The sequence below is a fragment of the Rana temporaria genome, chromosome 3 (genome assembly GCF_905171775.1).
Source record: "Rana temporaria chromosome 3, aRanTem1.1, whole genome shotgun sequence".
Lineage (NCBI taxonomy): Eukaryota > Metazoa > Chordata > Amphibia > Anura > Ranidae > Rana > Rana temporaria.
The window spans coordinates 299,001,709-299,020,322 of NC_053491.1; the positions used below are offsets into that span (position 1 = coordinate 299,001,709).

At 45.6% G+C, this 18,614-nt stretch overlaps 1 protein-coding gene across 1 annotated transcript in view; it reads right to left on the reverse strand.

The window, feature by feature from the left end:
• The window catches only part of SEC24A (SEC24 homolog A, COPII coat complex component), a 321,040-nt gene that overhangs the window by 34,036 nt on the left and 268,390 nt on the right, over positions 1-18,614 (reverse strand). The window contains 4 exon segments of the mRNA XM_040344770.1: positions 5,400-5,510; positions 9,611-9,784; positions 10,274-10,432; positions 10,520-10,643. Coding sequence (XP_040200704.1) covers positions 5,400-5,510; positions 9,611-9,784; positions 10,274-10,432; positions 10,520-10,643 — 568 coding nt within the window.

Below are 18,614 nucleotides of genomic sequence, written 5' to 3' on the forward strand. Positions count from 1 at the left end.
AGATGCCAGATATGGGGGTCAAGGTGTATATCTCTGACAGGGCCAACAGGCTATAAACCTACGTTTTATGGTTTACGAGGGAAGAGAACTGCCCAGATTACATAGGAGCGCTGGCAAGATAATGTGGAACTTGGTGTCACCCTTATTTGGAAAGGGGTACCATTTGTATGTGGACAATTACTTTTTAGTTACTTGTTTGATCATCAAATTGGCGCATGTGGCACTGTGCAACCTAATCGCTGGGGCTTACCCCAGAGGCTTGTAGATTTCTATCTTAGGCTGGGGGTGAGAGCCTGCTCAAGGTGTAATTTGCTCGCTGTGAAGTGAAGGGATAATAAGAATGTTATCCTTCTGTCCTCCCTACATGCAGACACAAATTCGTACAGCGATTGGTGCTGGAGAAACCCCTCTGTGTCCATGTATATAACCAAAATATGGGAGGGGTGGACCTCAACAACCAGTTGTTGGCGCCGTACCTAGTTGCCCATAAGGCCAGACGCAGGTACAAAAAAAATGTCTGAATACTCATTTCAATTGGCTTTGCTGAACGCTCATGTGCTATACAGAGCTTCAGGATGGACTGGATCTTTCCTTAAATTCCAGGGAGGTATTGTCCGAGCCCTCCTGTATCCAGGCGGTGCTGCACCTTACCATCCCCAACCAAATGCAGTAAACCGGCTGCATGAGAGGCATTTTCCGAATGCCATCCCCAGTACCCCTACCCAACTAGCCCCCCCACCCAATAAAATGTTGTGTCTGTAAAAAGAGCGGATATAGGCGTGACACTCGTTATAATTATCCACGCTGTCTTGACAATCCTGGTCTTTGCATTGGTGAATGTTTTGAATGCTACCACACACTTGTGCAGATTTAGCATAGAATACAGCATTTCACAGACTAGGACACACTTACACAGGGTCTCCCAAGATGCCATCACATTTTGAGAGACCCAAACCTGGAACCAAACCGTTAGTTACAAAAAAAAAAAAAAAAGTATAAAAAAAAGGGATTTTTAATAACAGCTTACCTGAAAAATCCTTTTCTTGTAGTACATCACGGGACACAGAGCAGCATAGCCATTACATATGGGTTAAATAGTGTACCTTCAGGTGATGGACACTGGCACTCTCCGACAGGAAGTTCCCTCCCTATATAACCCCCACCCATAGTGGGAGTACCTCAGTTTTGTAGCAAGCAATATGCATCCCAAAATTCCCCATAAGAGGGGTGGGAGCTCTGTGTCCCGTGATGTACTACAAGAAAAGGATTTTTCAGGTAAGCTGTTATTAAAAATTCCTTTTTCTTTATCGTACATCACGGGACACAGAGCAGCATAGCCATTACATATGGGATGTCCCCAAGCAATGCTCCATGAGGGGAGGGAGACAACCAGAAAAAAACAAACAGGAGGTGCCACCGGACAGGAGGAGGTTAAATTGCGGCCTGGAGGACCGCCTGCCCAAAAGCTGAATCAGCGTTCCTCCTAACGTCCATTTGATAAAATTTTGCAAATGTGTGGACAGACGACCAGGTCGCTGCCCTGCAGACCTGAGCCATAGGGACCTGGTGATACGCTGCCAAGAGGCACTCACAGCTCTAGTGGAATGAGCCTTAACCGATAAGGGTGGACTCTTCCCCTTCAGGCCATAGGCCTGTATAATCGTCTGCCTAATCAACTTAGAAATAGTGGCTTTAGACGCTGCCTGGCCCTTCTTGGGCCCTTCTGGCAGAATGAATAAGACGTCAGTCTTACGAATCTGGGCTGTAGCTTCCAAGTAAATCTTTACAGCTCTAACTACATCCAAGGAATGTAGTAACCTCTCTTCCTTAGAAGAAGGCTTTGGAAAAAATGATGGAAGAATCACATCTTGATTAAGGTGAAAATTAGACACCACCTTAGGCAGGAAGGACGGAAGCGGCCGCAAAACGACCCTGTCCTTATGCAGTAATAAATAAGGTGCCTTACATGACAAGGCTGCCAACTCCGACACTCTTCTGGCGGATGCCATGGCCACCAGAAACACTAGTTTCCTAGTCAAAAGGACCAAAGGGATCGCGGACAAGGGCTCAAAGGGCTGCCTTTGCAAGGCCGATAGAACCAAATTTAGATCCCAAGGATACAGGGAGCTTTAATCGGGGATTCACCCGAATGACACCTTGTAAAAAAGGATTTCATTAAAGAATGGGCAGCCAAAGGTCTCTGGAAGAAGACCGACAAGGCAGACACCTGCCCCTTGATTGTGCTGACCGCCAAACCTTTTTCCACTCCCAATTGTAAAAACTCCAGGATTCTCCCAATGGTATATTTGCGGGGATCCCATTTCCTGGTCTCACACCAGGTAATATAGGCCTTCCACACCCTATAGTATATTAACCTGGAAACTGGTTTCCTTGCGCTTATAAGGGTGGAAATGACCTGCCCTGAAAGGCCTCTGTTTCTGAGAATCAGGGACTCAGCCGCCAGGCCGTTAAATTTAGGGCCTGTAAGGCAGGATGGTAGAATGGCCCTTGTGAGAGAGAGGTCCGGACGTAGAGGGAGGACCCAAGGCTCCTCTACCGTCATCCTTTTTATCAAGGAGTACCAAGGTCTTCGGGCCACGCTGGGGCCACTAGAATCGCTGGCTTGCGTTCCCTTTGAATTCTGTGAAGACGGGGTAGCATCCGTATTGGAGGGAAGGCATAGATTAGCGCAAACTGATGCCAAGGGCACACCAAGGCATCCGTCCCGCAGGCCAATGGATCCCTCGTTCGAGAGACAAACTTTGCTACTTTGGCATTGAATCTGGACGCCATAACGTCCACCTCCGGAGTACCCCACTTCCGGCAGATGTCCTGGAACACTTCGGGGTGGAGGGACCACTCCCCTGGGGACATCTGTTGGTGGCTGAGGAAGTCCGCTTGCCAATTGTCCACCCTGGGGATAAAGATAGCTGAGATGCAGGGGACATGGGCTTCTGCCCATGAAAAGATCCGATCTACCTCCCTCTGGGCTGCCTGACTCCTGGTGCCGCCCTGGTGGTTTATATAAGCCACGGCAGTGGCATTGTCGGATTGTACCCTTACTGGGGAGCCCTGCAGAATCTCCGTCCAGCCCAAAAGAACCAACCGAGCTGCTCGGATCTCTAAGACATTTATGGGTAGGGCTGATTCTGCCCTTGACCATTTCCCCTGTAGGGTTAAATCGTCTAGGACTGCACCCCAGCCCGATAGGCTGGCATCCGTGGTTACTATCCTCCATGAGGGGGGACTGAGCGATCTTCCTTTCAGAAGATTTTTTGTGACTAGCCACCAACACAGACTCTGCCTTACCGCATAGGGAAGAGAAATGGGAAGATCCAAGGCCTGGAGTCTTTTGTCCCAGGCCGTGAGAATTGCTCTCTGTAGCCTTCGAGAATGGATCTGGGCATAGGGCACTGCCTCGAAGGTGGCCACTAGCTTTCCCAACAGGCGCATGCAGAGGCGTATAGATGGCCTTGTGCTGCTTAGGACTATCTGGATTAATTCCCTTATCGAGTCTACTCTGGACTGGGGGCAGGAAGATCCGTTGTCGTCTTGTATCTAAAATTAGACCTAGATACTTCAACCTTCTTGTGGGCTGTAAGGCCGATTTGTCCCGGTTTAGAACCCAACCCAGGGACTCTAGGCAGTTTACTACTAGCAACACTGCCTGATTTAAGCCGGCCGCTGAGTGGTCGACTACCAGAAGATCGTCCAAGTAGGCCATGACCAGAATGCCCTGTTCCCTTAGGATGGCTAACACAGGGGCCAGGATTTTCGCAAAAACCCGAGGGGCCGTGGCTAGTCCGAACGGAAGGGCCACGAACTGATAATGCCGATAGTTTAGGGCAAAACGCAGAAACCTGTAATGGCCTGGGAAAATCGGAACGTGCAGGTACGCGTCCTTTATATCGATGGAGGCCAAGAACTCCCTTCCTTGAAGGGCGGCCACCACCGAGCGAATGGACTCCATTCGAAAGGACCGGACTCTTAAAAAGCGGTTTAATGACTTTAGGTCCAGTATAGGCCTGACGTCGCCGTTTGGCTTTGGGACAATGAAGGGGTTTGAGTAAAACCCTTGTCCTTGCTCCCCTGCTGGTACTCCCATAATCACTCCTTGAGATAGGAGTCGCTCTAGGGCGGACAGAAGTGATGCCTGCTTTTGAGGGTCGCCTGGAAGTCTTGACGCTTGAAAGTGAGGAGGGGGGAACTCCCGAAACTCCAGCTTGTACCCCTGAGTCACTGAGGACAGAACCCATTGGTCGGTAAATTTGGCCCCCCACAACTCCGAGAAGAACCGGAGTCTTCCCCCCACCCGAGAGAGTGGGGGCGCCCCTTCACAAGGCTGCCTTAGGGGCAGCCTTAACCGGCTAACGGTTCCATGGTCTCTTGTTCCCTGCAGCTTGCCCCTGTGGCCTGTTTGCAGCTGCGCGTCCAGGAGGCCGTCGATACTGCCTAGAGAATGAGGGCCCTGGGACTGGAGAGGTTGGACGCTTAAAAGAGGGACCCCGGAACCTTTTCTTAACCGGCAAGAGGGTGCTCTTACCACTAGAGATCTTTTGTATATATTTGTCAAGGTCTTCTCCAAACAATCTTTCTCCCTGAAAGGAGAATCCAGTAAGGAGTTTCTTGCAGGGGGTTTCTGCAGACCAGTTTTTCAACCAAAGCAATCTCCTCATATGAACCAAAAATAGGGATAAGCGAGAAGCTTGTTGGATCGAATCCTAGATTGCGTCTACCGCGAAACATAAGGCCCTAGGTAGGTCAGCCAGCTCCTGAGCTTGTTGGGCTGGGAGGTCCTTTAGGGCCTGCTTTGCTTGGTCCTTTAAAGCCTGGCAGACGCCAATGACGGCTACAGCCGGCTGGACCACTGCCCCCGCTGTGGCAAAGGATGCCTTCAATAAGGTCTCAAGCCTTTTATCCACAGGGTCTTTAAACATGTGGATATTGTCTACTGGACACGTTAAAGACTTATTGACACATGAGATGGCTGCGTCACAGTAGGGACAGCCCATTTCTTCGAAAACTCTTCCTCTAAGGGGTACATGACTGCGAACCTTTTGGGAGGCAAAAAAAATCCTGTCCGGCTTAGCCCAGTCCTGAAAAATCAGTGTAGTGAGGAATCTTGAAAGCTTTTTTTTTTGAGGAAATGAAACTGAAGAAAAAAAAAAAAAAAGAAGAAAAAAAAAAGTCTAGCAAAACATTTCTCTAAAGAGCCAAAGAAATGACATCCATTCACCTTGGAAACTGAAAAGAGGAGTCATTATACTGGAGTGGGCTCTCAATCTTTGTCAGTGTCCAATCCTCCTGTAGGTGGCATAACCTGAATATATCCAAATTCTGAGTCCCTCAATAGACAAGATGTGACATTCTAAAGCGGATATCTGCTATTGCACACTTACCCATATTTGCCAACAGTCCAATCACAGCCTGCACATCAGCACCAGCATAGACATCAGACAATGCTGAAACAACAGGAAGGCACATTGTGTGCACGCGGATCCTCCTTTCTCCTAAAATGTAAATATTAGGAAGTCAGAAAAATGAAAAGGAGTCACAGGAGATACATATTTTTATCTTGACATAACTGAAGCTGTATTTTCATTTCTGATTCCACAAACGGGTGCATGTAGATTTTCAACAGAAAACACAACTGCTTGGAAACCGTGCTAAGTGTCAGTCTTGGGCCCCATTCACACTTTTACAATTTGTCCCACGATTTGGGACAGCAAAGTAGCAGGACATGTCGTTCCCCATGATTTCCATTGACAACCATTCATATTAGTTTGACTTCAAGTCGTTCCGACCTCAAAGTAGTCCCTGCACTACTTTGGTCAGACTTTGAAGCCAGTTACACAGGCATTCCCTGAAATCGCGGCTGTGAAACATGGCAAAATCGTATTTGCGAAATCGTGGTAAAATCACGACGTTGCAGTAATTTGAAAGGGGCCTTTCAGACGGGCAGACTCTGGCTGCGGATCATGCAAAGCTGACACAGCCCGCTTTCCTCTATGGGTGGTAGGATGGAAAGGGAATGCCTGACCGCTTGCACCCGACTGTCATCGGATAGATGGATGGACGGGGATCCCCATCCGTCTGTTTTTGGTAGATATGGTTTTGGGATCGAATGTTAGCGGACACGTCCGATGACATCCGCAGCTCCAGGTAGAGCAATAGATCTGATTGATCGGTCAGTCATCCTGAAAGTGGTCCAATACAGACTTTGGCTCACCTTCTTTTGAAGGGACCCCCGATTTACATATCCATACATACTCCAGTATTCAATAAAAAAAAAAAAATCCTGCACTTTCAGGCCAAGACAAGTGCAAACTCAAAAAAAAAAAAAAAAAAAAAATTCTCATATCTTGCAGCTTACCAGTCCCGTGGCTACATTAGGTTGCCTTATTTTAGGCCTTTATTACCTTTATTTTTATCTGCTGATCCTGCCAGTAACACTTTGTATCCTTGGGTGACAACCCTCACTTTCTGAAACAGTATCCATAGAGGAGCAGCGCTGGCACGCTAGGCTGCTCTCCGATTTGAACTACATACACATTCCCCTCTTTATTACATAGGTGTAGTTCACAAGAGATAGACTGACAAGATTGTTATTTTGTTCAGGGTAGAGATGTATATACAAAGGACATAAGATGCAAGACAGGACAGGTATTGTTCTTTTCTTCCAGAGATAGATATACCAACACCTTCAAAACACACATACATACGCACACACATGCACCCACCAATTGCAAAAAAAGTTGGTACAGCGGATACAATCTCCATAAAAACAATGCAATGATTTGTAAATCTCATAGACCCATATTTTATTCATAAAGGAAGTTTTAAAAACTCAGAACATTTTTGTTTTTAGGGAAAAAATAAGGTAATTTTAAAACTGATGGCAGCTACACATTTAAAAAAACTTTTGGACAGGGCCATGTTTACCATGGTATAGCATCCCCTCTTTACACTACTCTGTAATAGTCTGGGAACTGAGGAGACAAGCTGCTAGAGTTTTTGGAGAGGAATGTTGATCAATTCTTTCCAGGATTTGAAATGCTCAACAGTCCTGGGTCTTTGTTGTTTTAAGATGTGCATAACATTTTCAATCAATTGGTGAAAGGCCTGGACTGCAGGCAGGCCAGTTAAGCACACAGACTCTTCAACTTCTAAGCCATGCTGTTGTCAGAGATGCAGTCTGCAGTTTAGCATTGTCGTGCTGAGATACTGTATGCAAGGCCTTCTCTGAAAATTACCTCTTCTCGATGGGAGCATATGCTGCTCTAAAACCTGTATAGATGGAGATTATATATATATTGTGACAGTATGCGAGGTGCGATACATGATCATAGGTACATTTCACCTTGCATACGTTCTATTATGAGAGACTGAACCGGAATCCATTCCGGGTTTTACAGCCTCTGGGCCTGGCTAGGATTCCGGTCCGGATGTTTGGGTCCACTGGAGTCCACAATCAGCTGGACTTTAAATGTCCAGGAAGAGAGCACAACAGGGCTCTGGCTTGAAACTCAGGAAGGGACCTATATGAGGGGAGCGCTGGGTGCTGGACTGAAAAGGTTTGCTTTACTACATGTTTTGTGGGTGTCAGGGGCTAGCCCCACACTGTATAGAGAGGAGATCCTGTTTGTTTAGTTTAGCGCCGGACGGCAAGGATTTAATTTATTGTTTTGTTTATTTTAATCTGCAAACCGGTTATAAATAAAATCTGGCATCCGCCAGACTTAAAAGAAAGTGCCTGCTTACAGACTGTGATTTCAGAAAAGGTGATCCCCACGAGCTAATCCCTCACAATATATATATATATAATATATATATATATATATATATATATATATATATATATATATATATATATATAATTGAATATCTTTCAACATTGATGGTGCCTTTCCAGATGTGCAAGCTCAGTTCATACACACCAAGTAATCCCCATACCATCAGAGATGCAGGCTTTTAAACTGAGCACCAAGTCAAAAGGTCCCTGTTCTCTTTAGTCCCATAATTGTAGTGCCCATAATTGCCAAAAGAATGTCATATTTTGACCAAAGAGCAATTTTACACTTTACAACAGACCATTTTAATTGAGCTTTGGCCCAGAGTAGACACATATGGATTTCTGAGATAAGCAAATCAAAGCATTCTGCTTTTATGTAGGTTTTACAGAGTGTGCCAAAGTTTTCGGAACTTGGATATATATATATATATATATATATATATATATATATATATATATATATATATATATATACGCCCTCTGAAGACGTTATCACAAAACCAGTCAGGGTGTAACCACGTGACTTACCCGTCAGTAGCAACGAGTGTCTTCCCGGGACTCACGCAAGCAGACGGACTGATTTATTTCTGGTGCAAGTGAGCTGATGCTGAGCCATTTCTGACATGCTTTTAACCCTTCAATGATCTTGTAAGCATTTATGTATGCGGGGGGGATTTTTTACTTTTAATAAATGATTTACACTATGTAGTGCATCCTCTTCTGTTTTCACATGCCCGCACTGCTGCATTCAAACATCTCCTGACTCGCACTGCTGCATGAAAACAGCCCCTAATCAGGATCACCATATCCATCCGTGACTGCATCTAGAGAGGATTTTACAATCACCAATCAACTCTTCTAGCGAGTAGATTACCATGGGGGAGACCAAAAGGTGGAATAGGGAGGATGATCAGTGAAGATTACAAGCACCTGCATACTGCGGTCAGTGATGATATGAACTGTTTAACTACTTGCCGACCTGCCGCCGTCGTTTTACGGCGGCAGGTTGGCTCCCCTGCGCGAGATATATATGCTGCGTGTGTTGTATCGTTGCTTAAAGCGGAAGTAAACCCATCGATGTAACACTTAAAAAAACTGTTAACATTCCCGGCATGCCGGGAATGCTAACTGCACATTGGTTGTGCTCTCAACCAAACTGTCAAACCATCCAATGGCTGGTGTCATAACTGATCACATGTGCAGCTTCATGGCAGTTGAAGATTGAACAAAGGCCAAGATGGCAGCTTCCTTGGCTGAAAAAGATAGGAGGGTTTACTTCCACTTTAAGATACACTTACACAAAGGTGACTGAATACCAATGCCAATAGTCAAAGAGTGAAGGATCCTCCATATTTTTATATTGCATACTGACCATGCAGCAGACATGAGTTTCCATAATCATGTACTTTGGTGCATAATTCAACATACAGTCCCAACTATCCCAACCAGGAATACTCAAATTTTGCACGGTTCATGATTATTAGAATGGGTAGAGCAAGTCTTATATGTGTTTTTGATCAATATATGACATTTCATAACTTGTAAGCACAACAAACTAGTTATGTTTTAGTTTTTCCCGTGCCAGAACTTTGCCAAATGCCTGTTTGCATTTTGTCATTCGTCCCAATACAGCCATTAAGGCTTATCTGAGGAATTTGTGCCAGGCATCCTCTTGACTCCCATGTGTACAGGGACTAAAAGATCTTGTCCAACAAAGTTAAAAACATTTAAAAGTAAAGGAATGTTTGTTAAAATTACTTCTAATAAACTATGTAATTGGGTTAATAATAATTAGGAATACTGATGATGAAGTTAAACCTTTGCTTGAAGTATACAGAAGAGCCGACTGAAATGAGACTAAAGGTGTATCTGTCAAATTCTCCTCCACAGACATCTGAACAGCATAGCCAGCATCAGGATTAACATTGGGTAATGACAGCAGATCTGTAGAACGTACAAAAAAATTTCCATGGAAAGTATGGATAGAGAGGCCTAAAAAAAAAAAAAAAAAAAAAAGAAGATGGTAAAAAAAATTATGCTTGTAAATACAGACTGTCTAAAGAAGAAATTATACAATGGACAAACCTTTGTAACTACATGTGAAAAGGTAGGAATAAGGAGTCACTGATAAAATAAAGTTAATATTGCTAGATGGGGTAGTTTGAAATAAAGACATCCCTAATGAAATGGTACTAGATGCAAATCAGTATAGCTTTGTGAGATATAGGGAATGCCGAGATTCCTGAAACCCAGAGCTTCCTGCAGTACATCGTTCCCTGCTTAAAAAAGTAGATATCAAGGAATTGTTTAACCCATGAAGCATCATCTGTGAGGCCTCTAAGACATATGGCATAGAGCTCAGGGAATCTTGCAAGCAGTTGATTGCCTAGAAAGTTCTACCAACTGGCACATTGAGGTAGCAAGCATTCAGAAATGTTTATTTCATCCTGTTACCTTTGAGAAAAGGGATTTCTTACAAACCTTTTGTACACCGGATTCTCATGACAGCCTCAAAACCAATCTTACGGGTCAGGTATCGCTTCAGTTCCTTCTGTAGTTTTTCAACTTGCACAGGATTGTGCTGATGATGGTAAGAACGATAATGATAAATGCTACCAGCTGAATACCTAGAAATGCAACCTGAAACAGCAGTGAAATACAAGGCGTCAGTATGAAACTAGATACAAGCCACTTGTTTAACGAGTCAAAGCAAGCTTTGAGACATACCCAGAGAAGCCAAATCAGAGTATCGTCCACTCAGAAGGAACAGGTCCACAGCTACCTGTTGCCCTGAACAATCTAAGGCCAACTTTTTGTAGAAGTCAGTTGCTGGTGTCAAATTGTGGATATCCTGTTATGAGAACATGTTAAAAATTAAAATGTTACATATATATTTATATTACACACACGAATATATATATATATATATAAATATATATATATATATATATTATATCTATCTATCTATCTATCTATCTATCAAGAACTGGGTGCCCCTCCGAAATTGATGAAGCAAAGCATGATCCCCTCCCTTCAGAGGGCAGTATTCGAACATGACAACAAACCCAAACACACCTCCAAGACGACCACTGCCTTGCTAAAGAAGCTGAGGGTAAAGGTGATGGACTGACCAAGCATGTCTCCAGACCTGAACCCTATTGAGCATCTCAAAGCATGCATGCTCAAAAACGGGAGGTGGAGGAGCGAAGTGCTCCAACTTTCACCAGCTCTGTGATGTCAAAAAAGATAGATAAAATACTTCCCTCCTCACCCCCCCACTTCTCCATGCCATCCCTAGCTGCAGTGGAGCAAGTCTACTGTCCCTACCCACGCCATTCCTTCTACCGGTACTTGAGCCATGTATTTTCCTACTGTGCCCTTCTGTGTTACCTAAACAAAGGGAGAAAAAAAAAGGGACAACCCCCTCCTACTTCCAAAGAGGCCACTAATGGCCATGGTGTTTTTTTTCACAAAAAAAAATAAAGTAAACTCCCTCGGATGCCGCTGGCCGCAGGGCACTGTTGTCACTTGATGCCAATAAGGCTTTCGACAGTGTCGACTGGCGGTACCTGTGGGCTGTGTTGGCCAAGTTCGGCTTCGGCCTCAGGTTCCTTGGGTGGGTGAGACTGCTGTATGATGCGCCACAGGCGGCCATACGCTTATCAGATAGGATGTCCCAGACATTTGCTCTGGGCAGGGGGACCAGGCAGGGTTGTCCCCTGTCCCCTCTGCTCTTTGCTCTGGCAATTGAGCCACTGGCGGCCCTGGTGCGGGACTCTCCCGAGGTCAGGGGCTTCCGTTATGGTGACATGCACGAAAAAATCATGCTGTACGCCGACGACATGCTCCTGTTTTTGGAGGATGCGGAAGACTCCTTGAACAGAGTAATGTCCTTGGTGGTGGGGTTCGGCCATTTCTCCGGCCTCACCATCAACTGGACTAAGTCAGCCCTAATGTTTCTAGACGGGCCTCCCCCGTATGGTGGAGTCCCACATGCCCTGTCCCCGTAGTAACCTCCTTCAAAATACCTGGGGGTCCATGTCTCCCCCAAGGTGACCGACTACAGTAGCCTGAACATCTTCCCCTTACTGACCAGGTTCAGAGACAAGATCCACATATGGAACAGGTTAAAAATGTCCCTAGCGGGCAAAACCAATCTCATTAAGATGATTCTGATGCCGCAGCTACTTTACCTACTCAACAATTCCCCGGTAGTCATCACCCTCAAGACGTTCAGAGTGGTCAACTCGCTATTTAGGCAACTGCTCTGGCACACTAAAGCCCCTAGGATAAAGCTGGAACAATTGCAGCGCCCCAAGGAGGGAGGGGGGCTGGCTCTACATAACCCGTGGATCTACTACCTAGCCGCGCACCTGATCGGTGCCATGTCTCCGGTCCCGGCTGGCTCCTCGGCCAGGCTTTTACTGCTTGGCTCGGGGGCTGTGTCAATACCGGAAGGACTTGAGGCCCAGCAATTTCAGAAACCTAACAAAAAAATGCCCACCTTTGCGCTTATCCAGAAGGTTTGGAATAAGGCGAGGCAGCTTCAGGGGGTCACAGGGTTCACTGAATTCAGCCCAATCTGGGAGAACAATACATACACTGAACTGGCCAAACTAGATCAGGGTCCTAGATGGCGCCTTCAGGGCATAACGCTCCTTAAACAGATATTTCGGAGTAGTACACTACTCCCATTTGACACCCTTCAGTCCAGATTTGCACTCCCCCGATCCATGTTTTTTTACTATTTACAACTACAACATGCAATTAGAGCCCAGGGAGATGCGGTGGAGTGGGCTCAGTCCCCCACCCCAGTATTCCGCGTCTTAAGGGCCGCAACTGAGACCAAAGGTATTATCTCACAATGTTACAACATGTTGCTAGACTCATTCTTAGAGGCACATCCCATGAAAGTAGCGAACCAGTGGGAGGCGGACGTGGGCACGATGACAGGTGATATGTAGGAGGAAGCATTGCAGGCAGTTAACAGCTGTTCGCTCAATGTAGCGCAGAAAATATCACAGCTATACATTTTGCTGAGGGTTCACTATACCCCAGTAAAATGGGCGGGGTTGCAGACCCGATGTGCAACAGGTGCAAAGTAATGTCTGGAGATCGGATACACTTGCTCTGGCGCTGCCCTAGCGCTGCCCCAAACTCCACAGGTTCTGGAGGGGAGTTGTGGATACACTCAACTCTGTGTTCCAGGTAGCTATACCCTTGGAACCGATTTATTGCCTGCTTGGAGTATTGGAGGGAGTGGTAACAGAGGAATTGACTCGGATGGCACTGAACAGGGCACTGTTCCAGGCCAGGAGGGCCATTCTCCTGAACTGGAAGCTGGAGGACCCTCCCACGCTCAAATCTTGGGTGATGCATATGGGTAGGATGCTAGTCATGGAGAAATACATATACCAACATAGGGGAAATGCAGGCAAATTTGACAGGCTTTGGGATGCATGGCTGGCCACACCTGGCTTGAGCCCTATGGAACTGGCTCAGGGGAGGCTGCTGGGTGGTACTTGGATTCGCTAGTCAAGGGGCGGTGGGACTAGAGGGCATAATGATGGATATCGTTAGAATGTGCTAGTCGCTGGATGGAGAGACTTATGTGAAGTGTACTACATATGCTGTGGCTGCTATGCCATACTGACTTTCTTTTTATGTATGTTATGTGAGCAATAAAAACTTTTCTGATTTAAAAAAAAAAAAAAAAAAAAAAAGAATAAAGTGATTGTACCACGTGATTAAATATTAATTATCCGTAATTGTGTGTAGCGGCCCTCATGGCCTAATTCCCCAACTCAAGTAACTGCTTCCACATGTTTGATTCCCCCTTCTACCAAGACATCCCATCCCACACTATCAAGGCAGGGAGGGGGGCCAACGAGAGGGAGAGGGAGAGAAAAAAAAAAAAAAAAAAAAAAAAAAAAAAGGATAGATCAATCCTGGTCAAGGTTCATAGTTTGGCTCTTTTAGTCTTATATGGCTAAAACCATAAGCAACTCTACTAGGGTCCTTATGGATCTACTGCACCCCCTGCTTTACCATTACTGGTCTCTTCTCCTCAGCCCATCTCAGCTGCAGACTGTATCCAGCCTGCCCATGTCTTCTCGAATTCCCCTTTTTGGTCCTTCACTACTTGAATCCACCTTTGCGGCTTCCATTATCCGGTTTCTCCTTTTTCCAATCCGCTAGTGTTGGGCAGGCGTTCTGTTTCCAAAATCTGGGGATTAATATTTTAGCTGCATTCAATAAGTGTGGTGTGATACTCTTCCTGTAGGCTTTAATGGAGTTGGGCATTTCATGAAAAAGGAAGCATAGGGTCGTAAACTCCATAGGTCTAGGGGTCAACTTCTCAATCCATGGTGCAACTGCTACCCAGAATGCTTTAATCCTGGGGCATTCCCACCACAAGTGGAGAAATTTACCCCTGTGCTCACACCCTCTCCAACACCAGGCAGCTGCCGCTGGATACATCCAAGTTAGTCTTACTGGTGTCCTATACCACCTTGTCATGAATTTATAAGTCATTTCCTGAGCGTACAAACTTATAGATGTAGAGTAAGTTGATTTAAATCTTTTTAGTTCGTCTGACAATTCCTTATTTAACTCTCTTTCCCATTCCCTAAAAAAGTATAGGACTGTACTCTTTTAGGCGCCTAATATCAGTCTGTACATCTGAGACAACAGATGTCTAGCGTCCCTCAAACACCGTAATTGAATTTAATGATCTCAGTAGGGGTTTCATCTTAATGAAGAAGCCTGTCATTTGACAGTATCTCCATCCTGATGTGGGTATATTCCCTGTAACCAGCTTTGGGTAGGTTGCTAGGGTCCCCTGCGGGGCAAATTTACCACACGTGGCATCTCCATCCCGCCCCCAGGAATCCCCCTCTCTCCCTCGGTGGGAACCATGGGAATCCCTCCAGTGGAGCCAAGGGGGACACCTGGGGGGAATACTCAGTTTTTTTCAACTTATCCCATATTAACAAAGAGTTCCAAGTCAGGGGAGATGTCCATTTCAAGAGTCCTCTTGACATGCTCGGGATCCAAGGGGCCCCTGAAGGTTCTTCCCCGCTATTGTTTTTTCTAGTGGGACCCACATTTTATTAGGAGTCATGGCACCAGTTCAAAATTCGAACCAGCCACCATTAGCTCCTTGACCGCGGAGGTGGTCACTCCCCATCCTAGCATAGCTTTTTTAAACCAGCGTATCCCTGATCTACCCAAACGCTCCCAGGCCTTATCGTTTTTTATTCTCTTGGGAGCCAAAATGTCCATTGCCAAGGCCTGGAAGAAACCTGGGGTCCCCCCTTCAGGGGGTTCAGGAGGAAAGTATCCTGGATCATTATGCAAGAACAGATTGTAGCTAAACTCCATGACAAAACTGAGAAATTCATGGCAATTTGGGAACCCTGGGCCGCTTAATGTAACCTCTCTCCAATACCGGGATTGCAGCTCGGAAACTTGACCACTCATGCTACTCCCTGACGGAGCTGGCGCGCTTCTCTTCATTTCTCCACTTCACTTTTCTTTCCTTCTTTCTGTCGCCTCCCTTGGCACCGCCACTGCAATTTACGTTACTAGGATTGACTTCCCTCTGTGTCAACATACATGGCTGAGTTTAAGCACTTTGAGTTTGCCACCCTCACTCATTTTCCCAGTTGCACTTAGGCTGATCGCCGGGGGTGGGAGCATGGCGGTTGCATTCCCTGAGAGGCAGTATGATCCTGTGGGGGCTTCTCGGGGGATTGGAATCGATGCGCGCGACCCGCTGGGGAATTTCCTCAACTTTTTTTAGGGGGACTCACCGCCCCAGGGCGGGTCGAACAGCCTTGTTTGAGGATGGTTATTGTTGGTTTATTTTTCCTTTTTTTTTTTTTTGATGCTCATCTGTGTTATTGGGGGAAGGGTTTCGAGGTTCTCCCCTCAGGACTTGGAATGTAGTATCTTTGTTAATGATATTGACTCATTGCATACGTTATTTATTTGGATGTCTGTTAACTTTTAAAAATCTCTCAATAAAAATTATTGAAAAAAAAAAATAGAAAGTGCAGATTTATAATTAAACTTGGAAATAAATGGGTCAACATCATCATAAAAAAAAAAAATTCGAACCAGCGACATTGCCTTGTAATACACGTATTATACATATGTCTGGCAACCCCATTCCTCCCTCTGCCTTGCTTCTGCGCAAGATGTCGTAGGCCAGTCTTGTCATTTTACACAAATGCTACAAAAGCCTTCCATATCTGTTTAAAAAAGGTTTCTGGTAGTTTAATCGGGACTGTATGCAATATATAAATAATTCTAGGTAGTATACACATTTTAATGGCACTCACTTTTCAAAACCATGTTAGGTATTGTCCTGTCCATTTCTTTAAGTTCCCTATTATCCTTGCAATTAGGGAGGCGTAATTAAGGTCATCATTTTTGATCTGAGGCATCCTTCTTCCACACAAAGGGGTACACCCTCAGCATCTCTTGAGGGACATGGCTGGGTAAAAGTATCCATTTTTCTAAATTAATTTAAAAGTTAGATACCCATATCTGTCCACTTCCTGCATAAGAGCTGTTAAAGCGGGGGTTCACCCTTAGAGGGCACTTTTCCCCCTTCGCTTCCTGCTCGTTATTACTAGGGGAATCGGCTATTTATTTTAAAATATGTGCAGTACTTACCCGTTTACGAGACGCATCCTCTCCGTCGCTTCCGGGTATGGGCTTCGGGAATGGGCGTTCCTTCTTGATTGACAGGTTTCCGAGAGGCTTCCGACGGTCGCATCCATCGCGTCACGATTTTCCGAAAGAAGCCGAACGTCGGTGCGCAGGCGCAGTATAGAGCCGCACCGACGTTCGGCTTCTTTCGGCTACGAGTGACGCGATGGATGCGACCGTCGGAAGCCTCTCGGAAGAATGTCAATCAAGAAGGAACGCCCGCTCCCGAAGACCATACCCGGAAGCGACGGAAGAAGATGCAGCTCGAAAACGGGTAAGTACTGCACCTATTTTAATACAAATAGCCGATTCCCCTAGACCGAACGAGCAGGAATCTAGGGGAAGAAAAAAAAAAAATTTAGAAATGGGTGAACTCCCGCTTTAAGGTTGTCTGTAGTGTCGAAAGCTAGAATTGCAAGTCGTCAGCATAGGCAGATACTTTGTGTTCCACATCCCCAATACATGTCCCTGATATCTCCCCATTGTTTCTGATCTTACAAAGAAAAGGCTCTAATATTATAGCAAATATTAATGGTGAAAGAGGGCATCCCTGTCTTGTTCCATTTCGTATATTGAGATAGTCCGATACTGTACCATTTACTTTGACCCTTGCTCTTGGATTTGCATAAAGGGCCATTACCCATCCCATCACACGGTCACCCAGGTCCACCCCTCTCAAGGACTTCACTCATAAAGCCCCAATTCACCCCAAGGCTTTTTCAGCATCCATTGATAGTACAATCTTTGGGGCTTTCTCTGGGCCATATTGCATCCAATGAAGAAGGTGAAGTGCCCGGATGGTGTTGTCCCTTGCCTCACATCCTTTCATAAAACCCGTCTGGTCTGGATGCCCCAATTCCCTGGTTTTGTAATCGCAGAGCTGGGATTTTGGCCAGCAGTTTAGTATCCGAGTTGAGCAGAGAAATAGGCCTGTAATTGACACAGTTCTGAGGGTCCTTTCCTTCCTTTGGGTATGCCAACAGGGCTTCTGGAGGCAGTGGATTGGTTGCATTAATTGTATTAAAGTAATTGCATAACGGTCATATCAACTCAGAGGAATTTTTTTATAGTAAGTATTTGTCAAGCCATCCAGGCCAGGACTTTTTCCTGTCGGTAAGGCTGCTATTGCTCTGCTCAACTCTTCTACTGTAATTGGATGTTCCATTTCTGCTGTATTTGCCTCCGGTAGGGTGGGCATTGATGACTCCCTGATATAATCTTGTATCTCTTCCCTTCTTTGGTCCTCCCCATCTTCCATTTGTGAAATTTCAGGAGTCTGGATATTATATAAAGGTTACATAGAATGCAGGGCTTCCAACAGGGGCCGAACTGCTCGGCATTGGTACAGGGTCCTGCCTTTTTAAGTCTGGGTACAGTGATAGAATCGTACCATCAAGGGAAATTTCAGGACTACTGCAGGCCATTTTCATAACAGTTTCCTTTACTGCATATTTGTGTATTCTACATACAACATCCCTGGGTTTCTCCAAATTTTGAGTAGTGTACGTGGGAACTCGATGTACCCAATCTATCTCAATACATTCAGGTGCGGCGGCCCCCATAATCTGACCAAATACTTTTTGGACAACTGATGCTAGTTCGGGTATTTGAATTGTTTCAGGTAACCCTTTTATACGGATGTTCTGTCTCTGTTCTCATAATTGTCCAATTGGTCCTTGTACGAGTTTAGGACATCCTCATGTTCTTTAATAGATTCTTGAACCTCCGCCACTACCTGTACCATTACCTCCTGGCTCTCTGCCACACTTTCCACCCTATACCCCAGTGCCCGTGTGTCTTCTCTTAAGTGCTCTACCGCTTGCTGGCAGGCCTGCTCCACCCCACCAATTAGCTGCTGAATGTCAGTCTTTGTAGGAATGGCCCACGACTTGGTGTCAGGGACTTATGGTCCGTTCGTTTCCCACTATCTCCATTAGCATCCATAGTCCCATATCTCATCTCTTCCTATATACAGCCCCTGCTCTGCATGGGGGGACATGTAAACTTGTATCCTTCCCATCTCATTTCGGCTTCCCTTAGCCAGCTGCTGCGCAGCTTGTCGGCGTGTGGTCATCGCTAATGTGAATATTTCATACGTTTTTGG